The following is a 26,395-nucleotide window of genomic DNA, read 5'->3' on the forward strand; positions in this document are numbered from 1 at the left end:
TTGTAAGTTGCTGCCTGCTTGAACATGGCCTTGTCTGTGGGGTCAAAGCTGTCCTGCAGTTCTGACCACACTCGTACCTGCCTCTGAACTGGTTTGGTGACCTCAGAATACAGACCGGTAAAAGTCACCAAACCAGTTCAGAGGCAGATACGAGTGTGGACGGAAGACGTCTCCTCAGCACTGGAGGACTGTTTTGAGAACACAGACTAGGGTATGTTCAAGTAGGCAGTGATGAGCTAATTAATTCACTAAACATGCTTCACCGAAATTAGTGATGCTCTGATTGATCGGCCATCGATCATGATCGGCCGATATGTTAAAAATAGATTGATCGGCGAACCCCAAAAGCGCCGATCAAAAAAGCCGATCACGTGGCGTAAATTACTCGTGCGACTTTTTCACACGTGCATGCATGGCGCACAGGTGAACAACAGCAGTGCGGAGCTTACCAGCGGCAACATGAGTTCTCCCGTCTGGAAGTTTTTCAAAGTGTCCGATAAAAACGTAAAGTTAGCCGTTTGCAATGTATGTCGTGATGAAATCCCTCGAGGTGGAAACGGCATTTTAATACCACTAACATGATTAGACATCTAAGAACACGCCATACAACTGAATATGCTGAGGGTAAGAAAACCAGCCGAAGCCAACAACATCCCCATCCCTCAACCAGCCGACTGTGTCGCCTGCTAAGCTGTCTTGATCCACGATACGACCCCCCAGGCAGGAAATACCGAACTGATGTGTGTCTCCAAACAGTGAACACAAAAAATGACAGGCTTCTGAAGGATAGTGTATATATTAGCTTCACAAAAAATATATTAAAATAAATTTCATATAAATATATTTTATATTTATAAAAATTTATAAATGTAGTAAATATATAAAAATTTTTATTTACATTTTACAAGTAGCCTGGGCCTATATACAGTAACCTCATTCCATCCCAAGTTCATCTGGTTGGTAACTATCTGCTTGGCCTCCTTGTTTCTCTGCCTTGTTATTTAGAAAGGATGGCATTGGCTTACAGTAGCTTTCATCATTTTATTTTTTGGATCAGACGTTCATAATAATAACAGAAAAAAACACTTGCCAAAGTTTTGTCCTTTGTGGCAGTAGCCAATTTTGGTGTAACAAGTTTTACATTTTGCTGTCAATTATAAAATGTAATCGGTATATTAAGAGCCTACATCCCATTAAGCTGATTTGATGTGTGTTGGTCTGCCTGACCCCTCTTTGTTTGGAATAATTTTAAGTTACTCTGCCTTATTTAGGAAAGATGGCCTACAGTAGCCTTAAGTTCTCATTTTCTAAAATAAACACTTGGTGGTTCTTCAAGATCTTGACTGTAGCCTATTTCTACAGTTTTTTTCTCAATACAGTTCATTTAGAGTTAATTTCATTTCTAAAAATGGTGCAAACTCTGCTAGATTATAGATAAAAGATTCCCATTCCCCTGGCAATCGGCAGATCATGATCTTGGTGATCGGTAATCGGTGATCGGCTCCAAAGATGCTGATCGGAGCATCTCTAACCGAAATGATTGGTAGTACTATACAGTATATCAGCAGATACTACTTCTATTTACTTTTTTCTTTTCACTTGATTGATTTTATTGTCATCCATTCTTTCATCTTAGGGTTATAATAAAGACATTTAAATAGCACCTGTCTAGTGATATTGGAAACATCACTCCCCTGGACACTTGTACAAGAGGTGGGAGAAAGTAAAATGGTAGCTAAGCTATAATCATTGATGAAAAAGGACTTTCATCAACAGTTTCATCTTTGAGCAGCTCCTTCATTGACAGATTGTTACATCCTATTGTAAGTGTCTTTAGGAGAGAGGTTATTACTCCCTGCTGCTAGTAGACTGTATTAGAGGTATTAAAGGATCGGTAGACCTCTGATTAGAGGTGCTTCCAGTGAACCAGTCAAAATTATGCACACTATTATGACTGTTTTTTAAACTGTGCAATCTTACTTAGTGCAATTTGCTTGAAAGTATAACTACCATATTGTTTGCTTCTTTTCTTGTGTATTTATACACTGTACTGTATATATCTGTACTATATTTCTACTTTATATTTGCACGTTTTCTTTTTTTCTTTGATTCTGTAACATAGAAATTTCCTCATTGTTGGATGGATAAAGGTATATCTTATCTTATCTTATTTTACTCTACATACAGTACTGACGATGTAGCTCCTGTTGAACTAATCCCCTTACTTCATGTCCACAAATTTTTTTTAATATTTCATCATGTACAGATATCCTGTGTTGTTTTTCATTATTGTTCTTATCCAGAAAATACACACAAACACACTTTTGTCTAAGCAATTCTAAAAGTTTTCCCATTTAGTGCAGAGAAGATCTGGTCAGATACTAAACTCCCATAGCTCTTTCATTAGGGAGTGTTTGTCAGGCTTTGAGTGGAACCGGTACAAAGGGAGGAGCATGTGAATCCGGCTGGAATAGAGCATGGTGGCAACTAGCCAAATGCAATATTCAAACTTTGTCCACTGCTCCTGTGGGACAGCACACGATACTTCCTGCTTCATTTAATCTTAAAGTCTCTGGAATACCTGAAGCCAGTTCAACCTGTTCTGTGAATTAATATGGGTTTCAGGTCTTAATAAATCACTTTAATCTGACACAAACACTCACATATCAGTACTTTTCCAATACATTACAAAAGTTAATCTTTAATGTTGTCATTTTTACAAGCAACCTTGTTCTATGCGTGCCTGTCCTAGCTTTCTAGTTCTATAGAAATGTGAAGAAATAACAGGGACATAATGTATGGCAAAAATAAAGGAAACCTACATGTTCCAAAAACTTCAACAAATTAATTCCATCTTTTATTCAGGGCCTCATTCAAATGATTTGAATTGTGCTGATGAAGTTATTCAGATATTTCTCTGTTCAGGAAAAAGTTGTCCTGGAAGATGTGTACACAGAGCTCAAGACTGGGGTCCATTTAGTGCGGCTCTTGGAGCTCATCTCCAGGGATAAGCTGCCTACTCCCAGTCGGCGCACCCTCAGAGTACACTGCTTGGAGAACAACAGCATTGCTATAAACTTCCTCAAGACCAAGGTACAATGGGCAGAATTAAATGAATTATTCTTAAACAAGAAGTAAATGATTCTACATCAATAAACAGTCTAAAATAGTTTCTCTTCTAACATGTAGGTATTTTCTTTGAGAGAAAATCGTACTATTTATGATGGTCTTTAAAATGTACATTTCTTTCCTTTTAGATCCGAGTAGATTTGATTGGACCCGAGAACATTGTGGATGGAGACAGAACGCTGATCCTGGGTCTCATCTGGATCATCATTCTTCGTTTCCAGATTGGAGCAATTAATCTTGATGAGGTTGTGAATGAAAATACATGCATGTAGTAAATCTGCTCACAAGTGTCACACGAAAGTTTCAGTTAAACAGAGATGCAAAAGTACAGCGACTTCTTAGTTACCAGCTTGTGACTAATTATTGACATAAAAGTCAATCTGCTATAAAAGCTTCCTGACTCTGTTCTGCTTCCAGGAGAGTGGTGATGCCAGCTTAGCACGGCGTTCAGCCAAGGAAGCTCTTCTGATATGGTGCCAACGGAAGACTGCTGGCTATAACAATGTGGATGTTCAGGACTTTTCCAGCAGCTGGAGGGATGGACTGGCCTTTAATGCACTCATACATGCTCACCGGTAGTGTTTATGAAAACAGGAACATCACAATATATTCAAAAGCATGTATAGATTAATCTTCAACTTTATTAAATCTGCAGTGGCTTTCTTTTCCAGGCCAGATCTTTTTGATTATAATCGCCTTCATCCCGGTGAAGCTAGGAGGAACTTGGGACATGCTTTTAGCCTAGCTGAGAGTGAATTTGGCATCATGCAGCTACTTGACGTAGAGGACATAGTGGTTTCACATCCAGATGAGAAGTCCATCATGACTTATGTCTCACTCTACTACCACTACTTCTCTAAAATGAAGCAGGGGAAAACCATCCAGAAACGGATAGCCAAGGTCAGTTATTCCAATAAACGTCATGAAATAGACCTTAAAACCTTGTGATTTTCCCAACCAATGGATCTAATATCAGCCATTTAAAATATTAATATTAATATTCAATATATGTGCAGTTTAGTTTTATTGCCCCTCATCATAGAAGTAAATGATTTCTTCTTGAACTCGTTCGTCTTCACTAAGCACCATTTCATCACAGTGCACCATGTTCACAAACACATACACACACTCTACTCTTTTATATCTAGGGGCATATATAGTAGCCAGTCCCACATTTAACACCACCTTTAAAGTGGAGGGGTTAAAGGGTTAAAGAGCAGACTCTGGTGATTTGAAACAGTCATTATTTTTGTTCTTTGCTGCTGTTCCACTATGCCACCTAAAGTAGATGATAATTTATAATAATAGTTTTAATGCTACTTTGTTTACAATAAATGTGCTCTGTACTAATAGAGACTGCGGATTATTGGATTTTACAGTAGGGCAGTTAGGGAGGAGCTCTGGCTCTAATCAGATAAGCATAAGCTCAGTCCTGTTAATACACACAAGTGAGGAAGTAACTCTCCACCTTACAGAATAGTTAGCAAGACACTTAAATAGAGTTTACCATATTTCATTGCATTATGACAGACAGTCGAAGGCCACCTGGCGGATTTGAGTTCAGAGGGCGGACGATTCTATTTTAACGCTGGCCAGGGACAGGAGTGGTACAGTGCTGAGAAGTGTCCTGTTCTGCCTGTGCAGGAAAAGGTTGACAAGATTGCTTATCACCACATCCTTATGTGCGAATAGAATAGTACACTAGCTGTCACAGAGGTGTTTTAAATAATGACATACATGTCTGTTCAACAACTGAGCCAAGCTGAGTCAGAGTTGGGGGCATGTTGGTGTTGAAACCAGACGAGACAGACAGTGTGTTTGGATCCAGTTTGTCCAGCTTGGTCATGTCTCTCATTGGGAGTTTAAGCAATCAGTGGCTGAGATGGCAGACTATAAGAGAGGTCATTATTAAACCACAAAGGAGTGTGTCTGCACTGCAAAAGGTGTGTATAAGTAGCTAGACGTCTGATGTGTGCTATACTGATGTTTCTAAAGACTGCTTCAATACTTTTGCACTCAGTATTAGCTTTTTCTGTGACGTTCTCAGGCGTCGCACCAAAATGAATGTAAAAATGTCATAAAGCTTCATTATTTGTTAGAGGTGATCTGAAAAGTAGAATATTATACAAAATAGAAACACACACACACACACACACACAGAAACAATTTTGGCCTTTTAGTGTATAGAATTCTATGCCCTCTAATAGAGCTGCTTTAAAATGATAGGTTTTTGTGTTGATGTTGACATGAAGAAAATTCTACAGAAATAACTGATCTTTATTTGGATTTAATCAGAATCATTTCTTTGACGACAGCTGTGTGATAATTACTTTTGAACATCAGATATCAACATTCAACTGCTGAAACCATGGTCTACAAGGAGCTTATAAAGCATGCATGGTGTCTCACTTGATGAAAGATATAGATCAGGAGAATAAAATATATTAATAATATAAAAGAATATAAAAGAATTTCCAAAACTTTACGTGTACCTAGACAAAATCTTACCAGGGAGGCTGCCGAGAGACCTACAGCAACATTAAAGGAGCTGCAGGAATATCTGACAATCCCTGATTACTCTCTGCAAACTCTGTTATTCCTATTCTTCACATGTCAGGGATTTAGGGTAAGGTGGCTAGACAGAAGCCCTTTCTCCAAATAAATATATAATCCAAGCTTAACTAAATCATCCCAAACCATATTGCAAAATGTGTTCTGGTCTGATGAGACCAACTTCTAAATGTATAGTAATTGCATAATTGGAAAACACATTACCTGATAGAACACCATACCTGTGGTACAGCATGTTGGTTGCAGCATCATGCTTTATTGCTGCTTCTCTTCAGTCATAACTGAGGCGTTATGAATAGCTACCTGTACCTCTCAATTTTAGTGTACTGTACAACCTTCAGGAAATTTAAAAGAATTTCACCTTTCATCACAACAGTAGCTAACAGTAAAGTATCTAAAACACATTACAAGACATTAGCCTACTTATACTGATAACAGTAGTGCAAGTGCAAGTCTGTCTGTTAACTGTGAACCTTCTTCATTGCTTCCAGATTGTAGACCTCCTGAAAGAGCTGGATGACATGAAAAGAGAATATGAGCTCATGGTCTCTGACCTACTTCAATGGATCAGGACCAAAATAGTGATGTTAGATGACCGTTTTTTTCCCAACTCATTGCCAGACATGAAACAGCTGGTGGCTGCTTTTAAGACATTTCGGACTGTGGAGAAACCACCTAAATACCAGGAGAGAGGTGCTATTGAAGCCCACCTCTTCATCCTGCGTACAAAGCTGATGGCCAACAATCAGCGTGCCTATGTTCCTCCAGAAGGCAAGACCCTGGGAGATATTGAGAGGACATGGACCTTGCTGGAGAGGGCTGAATATGAGCGGGAGCGTGACCTGCAGAACGCGCTCTTGAGACTGGAGCAACTAGAGCAACTGGCACAGAAGTTTGGCCGCAAAGCATCACTCAGGGAGGGGTACTTAATGGACACACTGCGGCTGGTTCAGAAGGATGATTTGAAGCGACTGGAGACTCTGGAAGAAGCCCAGGTTGCAGCCCAGAAACTGGAAGCCTTATGCACTGATGTGTTGGCTCGCGAGCCTCGCTTTCAAGCTCTCAGAGAGATGGCAGCCATCATTGAGAGGGAGAATTACCACAGCAAGGAGCAAGTGGTCTGCAGGTATGTTGACAAGCTATAACATTTGTGACATACAATACAATTACTGTACAGTACAATACAATTACTGTACTGTCTGATGGTGATTTAAGGCCAACGTTTAAATGATAAAAGTGCAAGATTTTAAGTTAAGTTATTAAGTTATTTTTCCAAAAAATATTTGGGAAAAAAAATTGTCTAAAAATCATGACTTGACTCTTGAACAATTACATCTCTATCTATCTATCTATCTATCTATCTATCTATCTATCTATCTATCTATCTATCTATCTATCTATCTATCTATCTATCTATCTATCTATCTATCTATCTATCTATCTATCTATTTATAAATAGTATTTTTATTTTATTTTAAACAGGCAAATAAATATCTCCAAAAAATGGCAGAGTTTGCTCCAGCAGTTGCAGCAGAAAAGAGATTCTGCTGGAGATGTGGTGAACACACTTGCTATCCTCAAGGACACAGAGTTAATCTCTCTGGATCTCAAGGAACTACAGGTCTTTTTCTAATCTTTAACTATTTATGATTAATTCTCGTTTAATGTAATAAACACAAGGCGCTCGTTAGATTCACTTGACATAACAAGTCCACACACCCCTGTTGTAGGTTTTTGTGATGTAAAAAATGGATCCAAGATAAATCATGTTTAAGTTTAAAAAAAAATTAAATAAATAAAGAAAGGGTTTAGGATAAAAGATTTAAATTACTTTGAATTACCTGGTTATTAACATGTATGTACACTTACGTAATAGCAGCAGTTGGATGAGGTGTTGAAATGTGGTGTGAAAAAGAGTAACTGAGTGAGCGTGCAAGAGAGCACGTGCAAAAACAGCATGTAAACAGTTGAATATGTGGTGCTGTAGACTTGGGTGTATATTGAATGAGTGTTTCAGCGTATTTTTGAGTTTGGTACAGTTCAGTGCAGTTCACAAAGTTGAGTGTAAGTGTTTGGTGCAGTTCAGTTCTGGTTGTTGAGGAGACTGATGGCTTGGGGGAAGAAACTGTTTTGTCTTGTTGTGAGGGCCTGAATGCTTCCGTACCTTTTTTCCAGATGGTGTGAAGAGTATGTGAGAGGGTGTGTAGCGTCACCAACAATGATAACGCTAACAGAGGAAATCATATTTTATTTCAAATTAGGTATTTTGGGCTTTGTAGAAGGTGATGCTTCCACCCCCATTCTTCATCATGGGTATGGTGTCCTTTGGGTAATAAGCTCTCTTGTTTTTGTGCAAAAGACGTTTTGACTCTTATCAGTCCATAACACTTTTTGACACATGTTTTGGGATGAATGTATGTATGACTGTATAAATGGTTTATTTCATTTTGTTTATTTCATCAGGATGTGCAGATTTTTGTGTAGATGTTTTTAACAGGGGTGTGTATATTTCTTTAGATGCACTGTATAGATAATAATTATTTTTTTTTATTAAAAAAACCAAGTGATCCAACATGTTACACATGTAAGAGCAAAGTAGCAAAGCTCATACTTAATGCAGTCTGCTGTGTTATTTCACCTTTAGGACCAGGCAGATTCTTCTGACCTGGGGAAGCATTTACCAGAGGTGGTAGATCTACTCCAGAAACAAGAACTGTTGGACACTAAGATCAGCTCTCTTGGAGAATCACTGAGTGCCATCAACAGTAGTGCCTTAAAGGTGAAACACAGGGACGTTTCACAGGTTCAGAGAAGAGTGAAAGAGCTTAATAGCCAGTACAGTTCCCTCCTGACTCTTAGCCAGAACAGGTAATGTCTTTGAATTTGAAATAACTCAGTCATTTATAGCCATTGTGAATACTTTTTGCAACTTGTTCTCCAGTCTGGTATTAACATTATGATGTGTAACAATACTACATACTAATATTAATGCTATTTAGTTATGATAAAAGTGTTTGAAGGATCATTTATCCATTTAAAGGAGGAGAGCCCTGGAAGGACAACTGAAGCTCTTTGAGTTTTTCTATGATTGTGAGGAGGTGGAGAGTTGGATCTATGAAAAGTGGCTTCTGGTGCAAGCTGCATCTTTGGGCAGAGACCTCAGTCAGATTGAACAAGCTATTCAAAACCATAAGGTTTGACCCTTTAAATAACAAAGAATAACAATAATGCTTAATGTCTCCAGTAATTTGAGGAAAACAAATTCTTCACGTGTGAATGATGTTGTTTATAAATGGAGAACTTTTTCCTAAGAAATGCATGTGTTCTGATATTATTTGCAGACACTGGAAGCAGAAGTGCAGTCACAAGAATCTCTGTGCTCTCAGGTTGTGTCCAGAGGCCAAGAGCTGCGTAGAGGGGGACATCCAAATGAGAGAGATATCCAGAAATGGATCCAGACCTTGCAGAAACAATGGCAGCAGCTTAGGGACCAAGTGACAAACCGCAAAAACAGACTACATGCAGCTAGTGTTATCAAACAGGTTCTAGTGTTGATTATTTGGCAAAAGAATGTGCACTTTAGGAAAACATATAAAATGTTGATTATAATTACAGAGTCTGTTTTAATTTTCAACATTAATTTTCAACATTCCATACAGTATTTTGCTGATGCAGCAGAGGCAAACTCCTGGCTTAATGACCGCAAGCCACTTCTAACTGATGAGGATTATGGAAAGAATGAGATGAGCACCATTGCCCTGCTCCAGCGTCACCAGAGACTGGAGAAGGAAATGGATGCATATGCTTCAGAGCTGAAGAGGCTCAGTGAACAAGCCCAGAGTGCTGCCCAACTTGCTTCACTAACAGTGAGTAATTATCATCGTTAATTTTAGCAGTTCCTATAAAATCACTACAAATATTAATACTTTATGGGTGCCATGATACATTTTAGATTTACCAAGGATGGTGAAGCAGGAGCTCAGTTCCAGGCTCTGTATTTACTATAAAGTCTGTGAAAATGAAAGGTTCTGGCCAGAAGAACTACACAATGAGTTCAAGCAGGGGAAATTAGGTTCCTCTGCATGGTTACATGGCTTATTCTCCGTGACAGGGTGAGAAGGTCAGCAATCTGCAAAATCCTCAGGGTAGGAGCTAGTTCATTTTGGGCACCTTACAATAAGGCCCCCTGGTGGATACTGGTAGAGTTGTATGAATCAGGCATGTCAAACAGGACCTGCTGGAAGAGTTAGATTACAGTTGTAATGGGAACTTCTAGGAGGAGCTGGAATCTATAGCCAGGGAGGTCTGGACTGGATTTCTCAGACGTTTCCCACAGTGACCTACACCAGTACAAGAAAAATAAATGATTGAACATAAGTTTTTTGTCTGACGTTCTTGGTTTTGCTTGTTATTGATCTTCTTTTTGGTTTAATTTAGACAGAACCTCAGCAGTCCAAAATAGTCCACTACAGTGATTCATCAGGAGATGAAACAGAGGCCGTGACGGATAAAAGCTCCCATGCCTTAACACAGATGCAGGAATTTAATGCCAAAATTAGGTTCAAATACAGAGGTGCAATTACCATGCATTATTAAAGTACTAATCTGATACTTCTGGTGGTACAACATTAACAACAACAACAGCACATACATTTTCTTGCATAAACCTATTTGTTTAGGGGTGAAGATAACTTGGGATCGTGGAGAAAGGCTAACAATCCTCAGCAAAGAGAAAGATGATAAAATGCTTGTGCGAGATAGTAACGGAAATGAACAACTGGTGCCTTCTACATACATTACAGAGCTTCCTTCATCTGTAAGTCACTCCGTTAATTACTACAAAGACATTATATGATTATTATATAATACTTTATCTATGCATGTCCTAATGCATTAAATTATTATTTCTGCTTGCAATATGAATTATGAAAATGCAGAAAGCTCCACCTACAACTACTAATAACGTAGTCCCAGAGAACCAGACTCGGAAAGTGAGTCGGCCACGTCGTACCCGCTCTATGCGCCGGGGCACTGCTGAAATCTCAACCACCTCCTTGCCAGACCCACATTTCCAGAAAGATACCATAGAAAATACACAAAGCAGCTTAGAGAAGGATTTTAACAATCTCTGTCAACTATTACAGGTGATTAAACACAGTCAAACCTTCAAAGACATACATTCCTAATTGAAAAAAGTATATATATATATATATATATATATATATATATATATATATATATATATATATATATATATATATATATATTTATCACTTGTAATTTGGTGCAAACTACATTTTTAAGAATTGAAATAAAAACCCCACAACAATTGCAGTCAAAGTGATAGTAATAAATAAGTCAGTTATTGTAAATGATGTTAAGGTATAAATAAGTATGTAAATATTTATATAGGTAGAAATATATAGATATAAATAAGTCAAACATAGGGATTTGTATATAATAAGTGGCTATTAAAATGTAACGGAAAGTCAGTAATATATAATATAAAGTGCAACAGAATGTAAACATATGAGTAATAAAATATGTGAATAAACACATATTGAGGTACTGTATACAGAGAAAGTATACCTATACTATAGATTCTGTGTAGAAAATGCCGGATATTTTTTTTCTTTTCTTGAGATTTAAATTTTTTTTTAGCGCTTTGGTTTAAAGCCATAAACTGTAATTCCAAATTATGAATTTGTACATATAGTAAATTGCAAATCTTCCTCTTAACAACATGTCAGAATTCATAGTTCTGTAATATAGTTAGAATATAATAGAATATTTTTTCTTTTTTTTTTTCAGTTAAGAGGAAATATAAAACACACAAACAGTATTTCAGACTAATTATTCTCGAAAGATTTGTCTTTAAAAATAATCAGTATTTAGCAAATGTTAAAAGATAGATACATAATACTATTATAATGTCAGAGAACCTAAACCTAAACTTTTTCCAAAATCGACCAATGTTAAAATGTTTTGTTTTAGACCATCACTGAATATTATTTTTATCTGTAGTATAAGGGAAAAATCTTGGACGAGACTGCTCGATTACATCGGTTTTATAATGCCTGTGAGGAGTTTGAGTCCTGGATGGAGGACAAGGAGAACATTCTTAACACCTTTAGCTCTGATTCTGATAATACTGAGGTTGTGCAGGCCAAATATGAGGTGGGTGCATTGATGATACAGAACATTAAAATAAAATGCAGATAATGCTTGTAACGCATTATGCGTTCATGCATTCTTCGTGTGATTTAATTGCACTAAATCTGTCGTTATTTCCACACAAAGAATTTTCTTACAGAGTTGGCCAGTGGGAAAGGGCAGCTTGATGATGTCACTAAATTGGGTGACGAACTTGTAAAAAAGCAGCACAGCAAGAAGAGAGAGATTCAGTCCAGATACGATCAGGTCACACAGAGGTAGGAGTAAATGGCTTTACATAATGACATCTAAATTCATGTCTTGCAAACTCAAAATTTTTTGTCACTTTCTTAAAATGTCACAAGAAGAAAAAGTTGTCACAATACTGTACTTAAAAAAAGCATTTGAATATCAAGGTGGAAGCATATACAAGCCCTTAAGGATGAGAAAGCGCAGGAACTGCTCAGCTCGGCTGATATCAAGTCCTTTTTGCACACTTGTGAAGATGCCAAATCCCAGCTCCTGGAAAAACTGGTCCAGCTGGATACATCTGGATTGGGTACCTCAGCATCAGCCCTGCAGGCTGAAGAACAGAGTCAGGCCCAGGCAGAAAGGGAGATAGAAGCCCTCGAGAGGAAGATAGAATACCTAAAGAGTGTGGCCATAATGTGAGCACAATGTTTTGGACATTTTTAGTACATAATTAAATAATGCTACAATTATCATTTTCTTCAATTTCCTTCGTTGTGCTTGCCCGAAATATGTTACAGGAAGCGTGACTGTAGCCCTGCAGAGAGTGCTGCTATCATGGAGGAAGTCTCTGCTTTGGAAGAGCTGCTGCGGCAGGTCAAGGACCAGGCTGCAAAAAGACAGAGCATTTTAGAGGAGGCTCGACGCCTACAACTCTTCCAGAAGGAGTCTAGAGATTTGCTGCTGTGGGCTAAGGCAGCTGAAGAGCGCTTGCTTGAAGAAGACAACAGCTCTGATGTTGCCTCTGCTCAAGCCTTGTTGAATGAAAACCAAGAACTGAAGCTAGAAATTGAGCAGCAGAGAGCAAGGTTTTTTAACATGACATCAGTAAATAAATAAATAAATAAATAAATAAATAAATAAATAAATGATTAAGTGACAACTATATGTCTATTTGACTAAGTCAAAACAACTATATGTAATAAATGTATCTATATGTAATCAAATATAGATAATGGAACAGAATTTTTTTTTTAATATCGGCTGTAATTGACTATTTATTTTAGGTTAAAAAGCATTGAGAACCTGGCCAGGTCTTTGGAAACATCACCTGGAGGCAAAGTAACCAAGGATATCCAACAAACACTGGATGAATTGAACCAGGAATTGAGCAGGCTGGACAAACTCTGGTCCAATCGAAACAGGCGATTAGAGCAAGCACTTCAGCTCCAGAAGTGGAACAAAGAGGCAGATCGTATAGATGCTACGATAACTGGTCATGAAGCAAGGCTAACAGTCAAAGATCTAGGGGTAAGATCATCTGCAACAACCTACCGCAAAATTTGCAGTGGTGGAATAAATTATTTTTTACTGCTTTTATGTTAACTTGATAATGATGGTGTGGTACGTGTGTGTGTGTGTGTGTGTGTGTGTGTGTGTGTGTGTGTGTGTGTGTGTGTGTGTGTGTGTGTGTGTGTGTGTGTGTGTGTGTGTGTGTGTGTGTGTGTAGGACTCTGTGGATGGTGTTCATAGTTTGCTTGGTCGCCAAGAGGAGGTGGAGGGTTTGCTAGCAGCTCTTGACCAAAATATAAGTCTTTTCCATGACAGGAGTCAGGAGCTCACTGATAAATGCCACTTTGCATCCAAACAGTAAGGATAAACTTTCAATCCTAATTTGTTGTATTTATGAAATATGCTATTATATTTTAAACTGTTCCCTCAGTATTCATCAGCGATCCCGAGCCATTGAGGAACGAAACAAGAAGCTCAAAAACAGCTGCAAACAAAGAAATCTAGAATTACTAGCCTCCAAAACATACCAGGTACAGTAGTACTGTATGAATGATATAATTTAGAGGCAAGTAGCTATAAAATAGAATAGAGCCAAATACACTGAACTAAGTAGCAATGTCCATTAATTGTCATCATTAATTAGTTGTAAAGCATAATAATTCAAATTATAATGCTTTTATTTTCTCTCAGGAATTTTACAGAGATGTAGAAGAGCTTCTGATTTGGATGGACGAGAAATTTAAGATAGCTGAGGATGAATCATACAGAGACCCAACCAACATCCTGCGGAAACTTAAAAGGCATGAGGCGGCAGAGAAGGAGATGCAAGCCAACCGTGTCCGTCTGGACAGACTGATTGAGGTACACATGTACAACAAACGTGTTTACTCTTGCCACGTTTGATGAAAATGAGTCCATTTCTTTTGTTTTTTTGTTATATTTTATTCACTGTTCATTTCATTGTCCAAGGACAAACTAACACAGCCTCACAGATAAAAAAAAACAACAACATGAATTAACATAAATCTATAAACTGTCCTGCTATAAATAATCCTGCTATAAACAGTATTGTGAATTTTCCCATTGGGATGAATAAAGTATCTATCTATCTATCTATCTATCTATCTATCTATCTATCTATCTATCTATCTATCTATCTGTCTGTCTGTCTGTCTGTCTGTCTGTCTGTCTGTCTGTCTGTCTGTCTGTCTGTCTATCTATCTATCTATCTATCTATCTATCTATCTATCTATCTATCTATCTATCTATCTAGACATACGGCTAAGTACAGTGACCCATACTCAGAATTTGTTCTCTGCATTTAACCCATCCGAAGTGCACACACACAGCAGTGAACACACACACAGCAGTGAACACACACCCGGAGCAGTGGACAGCCATTTATGCTGCGGTGACCGGGGAGCAGTTGGGGGGTTTGGTGCCTTGCTCAAGGGCACCTCAGTCGTGGCCGGTCCGAGACTCGAACCCAGAACCTTTGGGTTACGAATCAAACTCTCTAACCATTAGGCCACAACTGCCCCCATCTATCTATCTATCTATCTATCTATCTATCTATCTATCTATCTATCTATCTATCTATCTATCTATCCATCTATCCATCCATCCATCCATCCATCCATCCATCCATCCATCCATCCATCCATCCATCCATCCATCCATCCATCCATCCATCCATCCCAAATAGAATAGAGGAAAAGAAAAAACCTACAGTAATATAATGTGTATAAATAATAGAGAAAGTAATATAGATGGCTGAGAAATCCACATTTTGAAGAAAGGTACCTGAGGGGATGACCATTGTAACAAATATACATTTATTTGCGAGATAACCCAGAATTAGAAAAAGATGTTTTGCATGGAAATCAAACACTGTCTCGTGTCAGGACTCTGCTTGGATATTCTTTGCCGGGACATTAGAGGGCGCTCCAGCGAGTTGTCATGTGTTTCTTGTATGGACTCACCTGTTCCTAACTGCCTGCTGGTTATAATGTCTATTTATTTCCTCTGCGTTGCATCTAGCTTTGCGGAGTCCTCATCTGTTCTTGTCTATGTTGGTTTATGTAACATGTTTGTTTTGCCATGTCGTGTTTCTAGTTCTTGTCATTTTCCCCCTGTCTACGTTTTCCGTTTGTGTTAAAAATTAATCATTCTTTTGTTATCCCTGCATTTGGGTCACGTTTTTATCCTCACTGTGCCAACTGCTCTTTCTAACAGTTTCCACTTTTATGTTCACCAGATATAATTCCAAGGACAAACAAACTTGCAACTTAAGTCCTCCTATAGTGCAAAAGGGGCCATATTCATAAAACGAGAACGTAAACAATGCACAAAGAATATGCTGTTGTAATTGGGATATTAAAATGAATAACATTAATCACCAGTAGGATCTTATTTACTGGGTTTGTTTTAATGATAAGGCAGGAGAAGAGATGCTGTCTGAGGACCACTATAACAGTCAGAACATACGGAGAAAGGCTCGACAAGTGCAGAGTAGATGGAATGAGCTTGAAAGAAAAATGGCAGAGAGAGGGGACAAACTAAGGCAGGCTGGTCAACAGGAACAACTCATGGAGCTACTTCAGGTAAATTTGAACCACCAATGCTGGTATAATTAGAAAATCTTATTAAATGATATAAATGGAATTATTTGATAGAAATGTTATACATTTCACCTAATAATACATATATATATATATATATATATATATATATATATATATATATATATATATATATATATATATATATATATATATATATATAATATTATTTGTTTCTACTACTGCAATATGCTAATATTCTGGCAGGAAATATTGTTTAAAAAACAATGCTATATGCTAGGTTTTGGAAAGAAATATTAAGAAGACATTCCAACTAACAAGATTTAAACTAACAAGATGTTTTTGGACAGAATTGATCAATCAAACATGAAATCAAATATGTATATTATCAGATAGTTTAAGGCTTAACATCCCTTTATTAAATATGACTTCTGTGTTTTGAAAGAAAAATAAGTTATCCACATCATTTCAGGATGCGAAAGTTAAAATCGAGGAGATTCAGCGGATTCTGCAGCATGCACCTAAAGGCCATGACCTTCGCTCGAGTCGAGTGCTCCTGAAGGAACACAAGCAGGTTGAGCAGGAAGCTCAGGAACTTGCAGACAAAATTAACTCCATTGTCTCCCGTGCCAAACACCTGGCTACAAACCATTTCGACTCTCAGAGAATCCTTCATGAGACAGATATGTACCTGAAACTGTGAGCTCCTCTGTTACATGTTCTATTGTCAAATGCTTTTCCAGAGTGCTTTACATTGTAATGAACCAAATTCAGAGTTTTGAAGAATCTGATCATAGCCTTGTCAACTGGTATAGTGGTAATACTGGCACATTTTACCCATCTAGTTATAGGCATTATTCTTATATATAGAATATATGAATACAGTCTTATTCATTTTTTTTTTCTTTTTAAACTTGATAGGTTTAAGTCTCTAGAAAAGCCTCTGGATCATCGCAGACAACAGTTAGAAGAAGATGTGGCACTCTACAGCTTTTACCATGATGTGGACTTGGAACTTACTTGGATTGCAGAACACGAGCCTGTAGCAGACACCAGTAACTATACCAAATCCTTGGCTGGTGCCATCAGCCTCCTACATAACCACAAGGTAGAATAGATTGCAGAAATATCACATAATTAAATGCATTCATGGAACTTCTAAATGTCAATCAGTGCAGGTGTATGTGACCTGATGTATGCAGATGAGGGCTGTTAGTGTTTTCTCCTGAGTGTGTTCAGCTTCCCTGTGTTGTACAAGTGGCAGCAGTTTAAAAAGATGAAGTGGCTTCATGCAGAAGCACATTCTAGAGAAAATGTCTTCCCATGTTATTGGCAAAATTCAGTTTTTAGAGATTCTTCTTCACATTTATGCCTCTTCTGACCACAACAGGAGCTGCAAGCAGAGGTTAATGCTCACAGACAGTATCTTCAGCGTGTACTTGAAAGAGGCAGGGCTATGGGCAATCGAGATGTGAACCAAAAGTGCAAACATTTGTCTGCAGCCTGGGAAGAACTTGAGGATTCTTGTGAAAAACGTTTTTCCCACCTCAACAAAGAGCTTATGCGAGAACAGGTACAGTACTAGCCACACCTCTGCAGACTGCCGCTGTCCCCATGTACTTTATGATATAGTGTGTTTTTACTTTCATTATATGTGATTACATGCAGATCTTGCTTGACTGTGCTGAATTAGAAGTCAGCTTATCTGAAACATCAGCTTTGGTCAGCACCGACTATGGCAAAAACGAATTAGCCACACAGAGCCTCATGAAACAGCATCAAGTAAGTAAAAAGCTGTACCAGGGTTAGTATATTTATAACCTGTTAATCAGTGGGGTATGTACAGTACAGCATAGTTTTATGCTACTGCTAACTTGTGTGCAGATTGTGGAGGGGCAGATCGAGGTACTTTCTGCCCAGGTGGATGAATTAAAGTCCCGTGTGGACCAGGCTGTACATGCATTGGGTTTAGAGGAGATTAAGAGACCTTACAGCCACATTAGATCTCAGCTCACTGAACTACAGCACTCGGCAGCAGTAAGGTAATTGCCAAACATTTACAGTTTGAAACTGTGAACCAGTATGTTATGAGCATTGTTTATATCGTGTGCTTTTTGCAACAGAGAGCAAAGGCTCCAGGATGCCTTCTACTTACATGAATTTAAGAGAGAGTCTTCGGAAATGGAAGAGTGGATATCACAGGAGCATCTAATTGCCTCATCTGATGACTATGGCTCTGATTATGAGAATGTACTGGTAAGATATTTAGTGAGCAAGCTATAAAGTAAATGGCTACTTACTGGTTTTAAAGCATACAATGAAACCTTAGGACCAACTTCCTCTGTGTATTTTATTGGTGTGTTTGACAATGAGCTTTATTATTTAAAGCGACTGTGTGACTATGTTAGCAATGTGCTTGAGTGTCACCTGATCTATGACAGCACCTGCAGAGAAGGTTTGAGGTTTTCCTGAAGCAGCTGGACGTGGGTTGGGAGAGGATGCGTTCATGTCAAGAGATGGCTCACAGACTCAGTAAGAACAACCATCCAGAGAGTCAATTCATCCAAGAAACACAAAGGCTACTAAGGTTCCTGCACACTCACCAGCACACATTAATTTTCAAGTTTAAACTTATAGTTGCATAAAATATGGTATGTTTTACAATCATTATGTGAAACAGTAACCTGCAATCTGTGTAAAATATCATCCATTTATATATACAAAAACTTTTTTTTTATTGTTTATTTATTTCACGATTTTAGGGAATCATGGGATGAGCTGCAGCACTTGGCTAAACGTCGTAAAGAGAATTTGCATAAATCCGAGAAATGTTACAAGGTCTACAAAGACCTGAGTGATGCCCTTGGACACATAGAGGTGCCGAAAGCTAAAAATAATTCAGTGAACTTTTACACAAAATAGTTCTGGTACTATGGTAACCATTGACTCTATCTGCAATCCAACAGGACAGGTACAAGTGCATTCCTGACGATATCGCCAGAGACATGCGAGGGGTTGAGATGCAGCAAAGGACACACGAGGCACTGCTAAACGAGATGGTGGGAAATGAGCTGCAGGTACTGAGAACATCCCCATTTTTACCTTCAAGGGTACAATGAAACTCATTGTCTAAAAGGAGTTTGAAGCTGTTAATATTTTCCTTATGTGTGTTTGCATGGTATTTATACAGATGCAGGAGCTACTGGATATTGCAGACTCCATTTTAGACCAGTGCTCCCCAGAACTAAGAGGAAAGATTCAGGAGGAACAGCAAGTTGTGGTGGAAAGTTGGGAGAAGCTTCGCATGTGTATGGAGCAGAGGGAGCAAGAGCTGCAGCTCGCCAAACAGCATTACCTTTTCCTCAAGACAGTAATTCTTTCTCACACACTCAAACACACACACACACACACACACACACACACACACACACACACACACACACACACACACACACACACACACACACACACACATTTATGTTGTACTTGAAAAAAAATTAGCAAACATTATTTGAGAAATGAAAGATAATAATAATAATAATAATAATAATAATAATAACAATTATTATTATTATTATTATTATCATCATCGTCATTATTATTATTTCCTCACACCCCAGTGTTTGGGGTTTTGATTCCTGCCTCCACCCTGAGTGCACATTTTGTATCCCTGTGCTACGGGGTTTCCGCCGGTTTCCTTCTCCAGTCCAAAGAATGTGTTGTAGGCTGACTGTGATCTTTAAATTGTCAGTAGTGTATGAAAAGAATGTGTTGTAGGCTGACTGTGATCTTTAAATTGTCAGTAGTGTATGAAAAGAATGTGTTGTAGGCTGACTGTGATCTTTAAATTGTCAGTAGTGTATGAAAAGGTGTGTGTGTGTGTGTGTGTGTGTGTGTGTGTGTGTGTGTGTGTGTGTGTGTGTGTGTGTGTGTGTGTGTGTGTGTGTGTGCGCACCCTTATTCTCTTCAGGCCCCTCAGGACCCTGTGTAGGGTTAGCAATTTAGAAAATGGGTGGATGCATGCAGGTGTAACCAAATACCATACCTCTGTTTCTCTTATACTTTTACCCTTAGGTACAGGATTATTCTCTGTGGTGTTCTCAAGTGCTGAGTGGCATAAAGGCAGACGAGTCTATTCGCGATGTGGCCACATGCGACCTGCAGCTTTTCCAGCATCAGCAGCTGTGGGCTGAGATCATAGCCCATGAGGAAACATACGCTCAAGCTGTAGCTATGGGTCAACATCTACAAGAGCAAGATGTTCCAAATGTTCAGGAAGTGAATATCCATTTCATCATTTCTTATATCAAGGATGTTATTAATGTTAAAATGTTGTTTTGTGTTAAAATAAGCCTAACTCATACTGTAAACCACAGGAAAACAAGCATTCCCATGTCAGGCACACTGTAAAAATACTACCAGCTATGCTGTTGTCTACATATGAATGTTCACATAACCAACATTTTCATTAAAGCTTTTGTTAATCCCTAATAAATAGATAAATGAGTCTAATGTATAATTTGTCTAATGTTAGCTAAAGTCAAACACATCTTGACAGATTTTTCATTTACTTTGAAATAAAGCAAGGATGCATGATGTAGCAGGGATTTACAGGAGGCTCAAAAAACCTGCACGTCCTTCAGTGGTAACATGTCAGTTAGCTGACCTACTATTTATTTATTTATTTGTTTGTTTGTTTGTTTGTTTATTTATTTTTGGGTACACTGATGTCATAGTAAGGTTACATTGATGTTTAATTTCAGCGATCCTACACACAATTCAAAAAGGTTGAGGCGTAAACATTTTGAAATCTAAGCCATGTAATATCATATAGAGAATATTAAATTGTTATGTTGTCTATTGTTTAAAAGTCTACTAGAAGGTATAAATATTTCCAGGTTCAAGGCAAACTGAGCGCTTTGAAGGATGAAAGAGAGAGGCTAACAGCTAATTGGGAGTCCAAACAGAAATGGCTAGAGAACACCTATCAGGAACAAGTGTTTTACAGAGACATAGAACACATGGAGAAACTCACCAACCGCCAAGAGGTACTGTAGAAACTCAGATCCACATGAAATTAACTCTAGTTATTTTCATTCGTTTTACACTAATTTAATGTAAAATAATGATTTTCAACTGATAACTAAATTTGGAAGAGGTTTCAGGCAAAAGTCTACATTAATGATGACACATGTAATGAATAAGCCAGAAAATTATTGGGACATGATTGCTCAAAGTACTGTTGTCATGACCCGATACAGGTTTTGATATCCACAGTTATAATATGTGTTTGTATAGAGGTTCTTAAATCTTTTTTTTTTTCTTCAGGTCCAGCTAAAAAATAGCGATTTGGGATCAACTGTGGATGAGACAGACACTCTAATCAAACGGCATGAAGCCTTCGAAAAACTTCTTAGCGCACAGGAAGACAAAGTTGGTGCCAACATTTTTATTCAGTGTCATTTATTTCTATAATTGATTAAGAACGTTATGATTAAGTACTATTATCTGATCTATCTATCTAATATTGCACTGCAACTACCATAAAATACTTGACAATTATTATCATTAATGAACAATTAATTAAGCATTATTTAATTAAATAAATTATTTTTTTTTATTACAATTCCCCAGATGTTCTTTTAGGCTTAACCAACTATATTATGCCATTATATATCAATATAACTTTATATACTTTTAGAAATGATGGTTTATCAATGATCTTCCTGTTTGCAGATGGTTGCGCTTCAAGAATCAGCTGGCTGTTTGAGCAAAGGAGGGGTAACCAGAGGTAAAAACAGCTACAAAAACACACTGGACACTCTCAGGGCACGTAGAGAACGCATTAGAGACCTGTCCGTGAAACGCAGGGAAGAACTTGAGCTCTCGCGGCTTTTTTGCATCTTCACTCGGGATTCCTCTGAGGTATAACAGTCTGGTATCACAGTCCTCACCTCTAGCTACTAGAACTTTAGGGAGCAATGTCTTGTAATAGTCCAATTCATCTGCTATGAATTGTAATTCAGGCTGAAGAATGGGTGTCTGAGCGGATGCAGAAGATGCAAGAGGATTCCAAAATGGACCTGAGCAACCTTCAAGCCAAAATGAAGCTATTGCAGAAGCACCAGGTGTTTGAGGCAGAGATTCTGGCTCATGGTAAAATTATTTACTGTGTCCAGCAGGTGAGATCTTTCGGGTTTCTTCAGAATGACTTGTATATATGATGTACCAATGACAGATTTTTACTCTATTTTCATATGCTTGCTTTTATCAATTCGTTCAGACAGGAGAAGAGCTGCTCTCTCTTCGTCATCCAGAGTCCAAAGAGGTCAAGCGAATCATCTCTTCTCTGATCTCTCACTGGGAGGCATTAAAAGATGCCATCTCCACACGGGGGAAAGTTCTAGAAGGCCACCGTGACTTTCTTGAGTTCCTTCAGAAAGTGGAGCAGGTAGAGCTATGGATTAGAGAGAAGGTAAGAAAGTTTTGGACTCTTACTCGAGGACTCTAAAGTCTAAGGTTTATTGGACAAAAAAAAATGAAACAAAGATAATCTGCTATCTAACTTAATTCATCTGTAGGAGGTCATGATTAATATTGGAGATCTTGGGGAAGATTATGAACATTGCCAACAATTACTAAAGAAACTAAGTGAGTTCAGAAGCTCCAGCCATGGGGTAAGTCACAGGATGTGGAGTCTGTATTAGAGTGTCAGTAGAGTGTCAGAGTGTTAATACTTACAAGTCTTGAGCATCATAACTGGTGATTTAGAACTGGAGGTTATACCTTGTGGCTTGCATGTTCTTAATGACTCTTTGTCAGGATATGACTGTTGATGATGCTCATATCAAGACTATCAACAACCTGGCAGCTGGACTTGAGAGACAGAATTGTGATGAACTGGCCACTGTAAAGAAGCGCAGACAGCAACTGAATGAGAGGTCAGTTACCATGCATTTGTATAATATTAACTATCTCCATCTAACTTCTAATCATTAGCTTAGCCACATACTGTATGTGCTGTGCTCATTGCGCATTCTGACAGATGGAATAAATTCCACGGAAACCTAAGCAGCTATAAGATGAAGTTAAAAGAAGCATTGGATGTTCACTCTCTCATCCGTGATCTTGAAGAAGTCAGGGACAGGGCAAGTGAAAAGGTATGGTTGTTTTCACTGTGTAAACATTGGATCATTGCACTGATTTTGTAAAGTCGAAGTCTGTGTTTATAAAATGCTCTCCTGTCCCAGACACCTCAAATTTGCCATACCTCACCATATACCACACCAATGATAAGGTTATATTTATTTTTAAAAATATTTCCATGAGGGGGCACGGTGGCTTAGTGGTTAGCACATTTGCCTCACACCTCCAGGATTGGGGGTTCGATTCCTGCCTCTGCCTTGTGTGTGTGGAGTTTGTATGTTCTCCCCGTGCCTCGGGGGTTTCCTCCGGGTACTCCGGTTTCCTCCCCCGGTCCAAGGACATGCATGGTAGGTTGATTGGCATCTCTGGAAAATTGTCCGTAGTGTGTGAGTGAATGAGAGTGTGTGTGTGCCCTGCGATGGGTTGGCACTCCGTCCAGGGTGTATCCTGCCTCGATGCCCGATAACGCTTCCCGTGACCAGAGTATTTCGAATAAGCGGTAGAAAATGAATGAATGAATTAATTAATATTTTCATGACATTTCATGACAGTCCTGTAGCACTGATGTACAGAGTGTCCCAAAACTCTCCATACATACAGGTCTATGTAAACCAGTCCCATTGGTTGTGCCTTTATCAGGGAATGTTTGCGGGTGTCCCCTTCTCAGTTGGTCTGCAAGACTTCCAGTCTTTTTCAATTTGTTTATGTTTGGCATCTAAGTATGTGCAATGTGCGATGCGCTTGCCATGTTTTTCGTTTGTGAATAGCATTCTTAAAGGATATCTTGGAAAAAAATATATATACTGCATACATTTGCCATGAAATGCAAAAACATGATGACATGTTCACCTCTCAAACATCATTCTTAGTCCATTGATAACAAATCCTAACATTTATTTCTCTTTCTGTGGGGCTGCAGATGCTGTTGCTGCAAGGTCAGGGCTATGGAGAGGATGTCGAGAGTGTAGAGAACCTTATACGCAGACATGAGGAGATGGAGCGAGAAGTTCGAGTTATCCACGAGAGAAGCACTGTGAGTTTTCCAAGAGCTTTAGTACAAGCATGATGAATTATGTCTTATATTGTTGCATTGCTTTGTTTAACAATACATGAAGGCTAGTTTTAGGCAAGTTAACAAGTTTTCTTATTTGTAAACTTGAATTGAAAGTGACGTGACATACAGCTAAGTACGGTGACCCATACTCAGAATTCGTTCTCTGCATTTAACCCATCCAAAGTGCACACACACAGCAGTGAACACACACACACCGTGAACACACACAGTTTGGGGGGGTTTGGTGCCTTGCTCAAGGGCACCTCAGTCGTGGCCGGCCCGAGACTCAAACCCACAAAGTTCGGGTTAGGAGTCAAACTCTCTAACCATTAGGCCACGACTTCCCCCACACTTTTACATGTTTTATATGTTTCTTTTTTTATTAAACCAGGTGCTGGAGAAAGAGACCAAAGATCGATTAAGAACTCATTTTGACCTTTCTGACAAGCTGAGTAAGAAGCAGCAAGAAATAATCAACACTTTAATGAAACTGGACAAGGAAATTAAACTAAGGTGAGCTGAGACATCATATCATTTAGGGCACAAATTTACCGTAACAAACTGTGTTGGATTCATTTAAATGTCATTATAGGAAAGACCATTTGCAGGAATCACACCAGCTCCAGCTGTTTAAAGCTAACCAACGTCTGTTGCTGGACTGGACACTGAAGCAGACTGCAGAAATGGGAAAGAAGGGCTTGCCAAAGACTAAAGCTGAAGCAGAAAGTCTCATAGTGGAGCACCAGCATTGGATGGTACAGACTCCCAAACTTATGAGCAAAATATTAACAAAAACAATAAATAAACAACAAATAAACATTTTTTTAATGCATGATCTATTACACACATGGTAGAAAGTGATGAATGAGGCCTATAAAGTTTATCCAGATTTTAAATTAATATTTAAAAAATGGTGTTTTATTACTTAGGGGGAGATAGATGCACGTGCTGAGCGAATTGATTCAGTGAAGAATTTTGGACAGAACCTAGTAAAGTCTGGCCATAGTAAAACAGCAGAGATCAAAAAAGCCCTAAGCAAACTTGAAGATGCTAAAGGCAGCCTTATTCAAGCATGGGAAGAAAGGAAGATGACATTGGATCAAGCTCTGGAGCTTCAGGTATTATAAACAATGTATTGTAGTTCATTTGCTAATTTGCAAAAGAAATGTAATCAACATGACATCTTGACTGATTGATGTAGGTATTCCTTGGTAATTTGGAGCAAAGTGAGAGCTTGTTGAGTAACAGAGAAGCTTTTCTGGCTAATGATGATGTTGGGGTAAGTATAGGTCAATACACTACACTGCAGAAGTGATTAGCAGTAAAATAACAATTTTTCAATGTTAACAATTATGAATTTTCAACAATTCCAATGTGAAAATATAAAATAATAATAAAAAAAGTACTTTCTATTATTCAGAAAACTTTTCATTGTGAGTTATTACACAATTGTCATTTTAGAGCTCTCTCTCAGAAGTGGAAGCTCTACAGAGGAAACATGCTTTGTTTGAGAACTCCCTAGAAGCTGAACTACAGCAGGTAGAAGACGTGGATAAATATGCTCAACAACTGAAACTGAGAAAGCATTATGACTCGGACAACATCACAAAGCGGAGCCAAGCAATTCAGCTGAGGTGTGAGCTGTAACCTTTTTTATAAATAAAACATTTTTATGTCAAGTAATGGTTCAAAAGTTGTTGCTTTTTTCCTTCCAGAAAAGAACGATTGTTGGAGATAAGTAAAGCTCGGCAAAAGGCTTTGGAGGAATCAGCACAGCTACAAAAATTTTTAGAAGATAGTTATGAGGTATGCCAATGAGGAAACACAAATGGTGTTTCCTCTGCTTGAAGCCATCTCTGCTTTTCCATGTTTCTCTATTGCTTTATTATTATTATTATTATTATTATTATTATTATTATTATTATTATTATTATTATTATTATTATTATTATTATTATTATTGTTGTTGTTGTTGTTGTTGTTGTTGTTGTTGTTGTTGTTGTTGTAATAATAATTGTAATAATAATAACAATAATAATAATACGTATTATTGTTATTATTATTTTTATTGTTGTTGTTATAATAATAATAATTATTGTTATTATTATTATTGTTATTATTATTATTATTATTATTAGTAGTAGTAGTAGTAGTAGTAGTAGTAGTAGTAGTAGTAGTAGTATTGTTATTATTATTATTGTTATTATTATTATTATTATTATTATTATTATTATTAGTAGTAGTAGTAGTAGTAGTAGTAGTAGTATTGTTATTATTA

The 26,395-nt window shown here is 37.9% G+C and overlaps 1 protein-coding gene across 2 annotated transcripts in view; it reads left to right on the forward strand.

Moving 5' to 3' along the window:
• The window catches only part of sptbn5 (spectrin, beta, non-erythrocytic 5), a 46,794-nt gene that overhangs the window by 7,324 nt on the left and 13,075 nt on the right, over positions 1 to 26,395 (forward strand). For both annotated transcript variants that reach the window (XM_047821126.1, XM_027172892.2), the window contains exons 3-50: positions 2,926 to 3,093; positions 3,258 to 3,374; positions 3,547 to 3,704; positions 3,801 to 4,029; positions 6,192 to 6,826; positions 7,183 to 7,321; positions 8,345 to 8,568; positions 8,741 to 8,894; positions 9,042 to 9,242; positions 9,360 to 9,566; positions 10,138 to 10,273; positions 10,380 to 10,516; positions 10,638 to 10,844; positions 11,725 to 11,877; positions 12,001 to 12,131; positions 12,270 to 12,521; positions 12,624 to 12,911; positions 13,110 to 13,353; positions 13,553 to 13,692; positions 13,766 to 13,865; positions 14,026 to 14,196; positions 15,774 to 15,938; positions 16,390 to 16,616; positions 16,839 to 17,025; positions 17,308 to 17,490; positions 17,586 to 17,699; positions 17,802 to 17,959; positions 18,041 to 18,173; positions 18,359 to 18,504; positions 18,680 to 18,794; positions 18,884 to 18,994; positions 19,108 to 19,287; positions 19,992 to 20,195; positions 20,816 to 20,965; positions 21,246 to 21,350; positions 21,654 to 21,842; positions 21,944 to 22,099; positions 22,201 to 22,392; positions 22,499 to 22,594; positions 22,740 to 22,858; positions 22,963 to 23,077; positions 23,983 to 24,096; positions 24,509 to 24,630; positions 24,710 to 24,872; positions 25,047 to 25,235; positions 25,319 to 25,396; positions 25,579 to 25,751; positions 25,833 to 25,923. In XM_047821126.1, coding sequence (XP_047677082.1) covers positions 2,926 to 3,093; positions 3,258 to 3,374; positions 3,547 to 3,704; positions 3,801 to 4,029; positions 6,192 to 6,826; positions 7,183 to 7,321; positions 8,345 to 8,568; positions 8,741 to 8,894; positions 9,042 to 9,242; positions 9,360 to 9,566; positions 10,138 to 10,273; positions 10,380 to 10,516; positions 10,638 to 10,844; positions 11,725 to 11,877; positions 12,001 to 12,131; positions 12,270 to 12,521; positions 12,624 to 12,911; positions 13,110 to 13,353; positions 13,553 to 13,692; positions 13,766 to 13,865; positions 14,026 to 14,196; positions 15,774 to 15,938; positions 16,390 to 16,616; positions 16,839 to 17,025; positions 17,308 to 17,490; positions 17,586 to 17,699; positions 17,802 to 17,959; positions 18,041 to 18,173; positions 18,359 to 18,504; positions 18,680 to 18,794; positions 18,884 to 18,994; positions 19,108 to 19,287; positions 19,992 to 20,195; positions 20,816 to 20,965; positions 21,246 to 21,350; positions 21,654 to 21,842; positions 21,944 to 22,099; positions 22,201 to 22,392; positions 22,499 to 22,594; positions 22,740 to 22,858; positions 22,963 to 23,077; positions 23,983 to 24,096; positions 24,509 to 24,630; positions 24,710 to 24,872; positions 25,047 to 25,235; positions 25,319 to 25,396; positions 25,579 to 25,751; positions 25,833 to 25,923 — 8,166 coding nt within the window. The remainder of the gene's footprint in view (positions 1 to 2,925; positions 3,094 to 3,257; positions 3,375 to 3,546; positions 3,705 to 3,800; positions 4,030 to 6,191; positions 6,827 to 7,182; positions 7,322 to 8,344; positions 8,569 to 8,740; positions 8,895 to 9,041; positions 9,243 to 9,359; positions 9,567 to 10,137; positions 10,274 to 10,379; positions 10,517 to 10,637; positions 10,845 to 11,724; positions 11,878 to 12,000; positions 12,132 to 12,269; positions 12,522 to 12,623; positions 12,912 to 13,109; positions 13,354 to 13,552; positions 13,693 to 13,765; positions 13,866 to 14,025; positions 14,197 to 15,773; positions 15,939 to 16,389; positions 16,617 to 16,838; positions 17,026 to 17,307; positions 17,491 to 17,585; positions 17,700 to 17,801; positions 17,960 to 18,040; positions 18,174 to 18,358; positions 18,505 to 18,679; positions 18,795 to 18,883; positions 18,995 to 19,107; positions 19,288 to 19,991; positions 20,196 to 20,815; positions 20,966 to 21,245; positions 21,351 to 21,653; positions 21,843 to 21,943; positions 22,100 to 22,200; positions 22,393 to 22,498; positions 22,595 to 22,739; positions 22,859 to 22,962; positions 23,078 to 23,982; positions 24,097 to 24,508; positions 24,631 to 24,709; positions 24,873 to 25,046; positions 25,236 to 25,318; positions 25,397 to 25,578; positions 25,752 to 25,832; positions 25,924 to 26,395) is intronic.

This window comes from Tachysurus fulvidraco, chromosome 12, assembly GCF_022655615.1.
Source record: "Tachysurus fulvidraco isolate hzauxx_2018 chromosome 12, HZAU_PFXX_2.0, whole genome shotgun sequence".
NCBI lineage: Eukaryota > Metazoa > Chordata > Actinopteri > Siluriformes > Bagridae > Tachysurus > Tachysurus fulvidraco.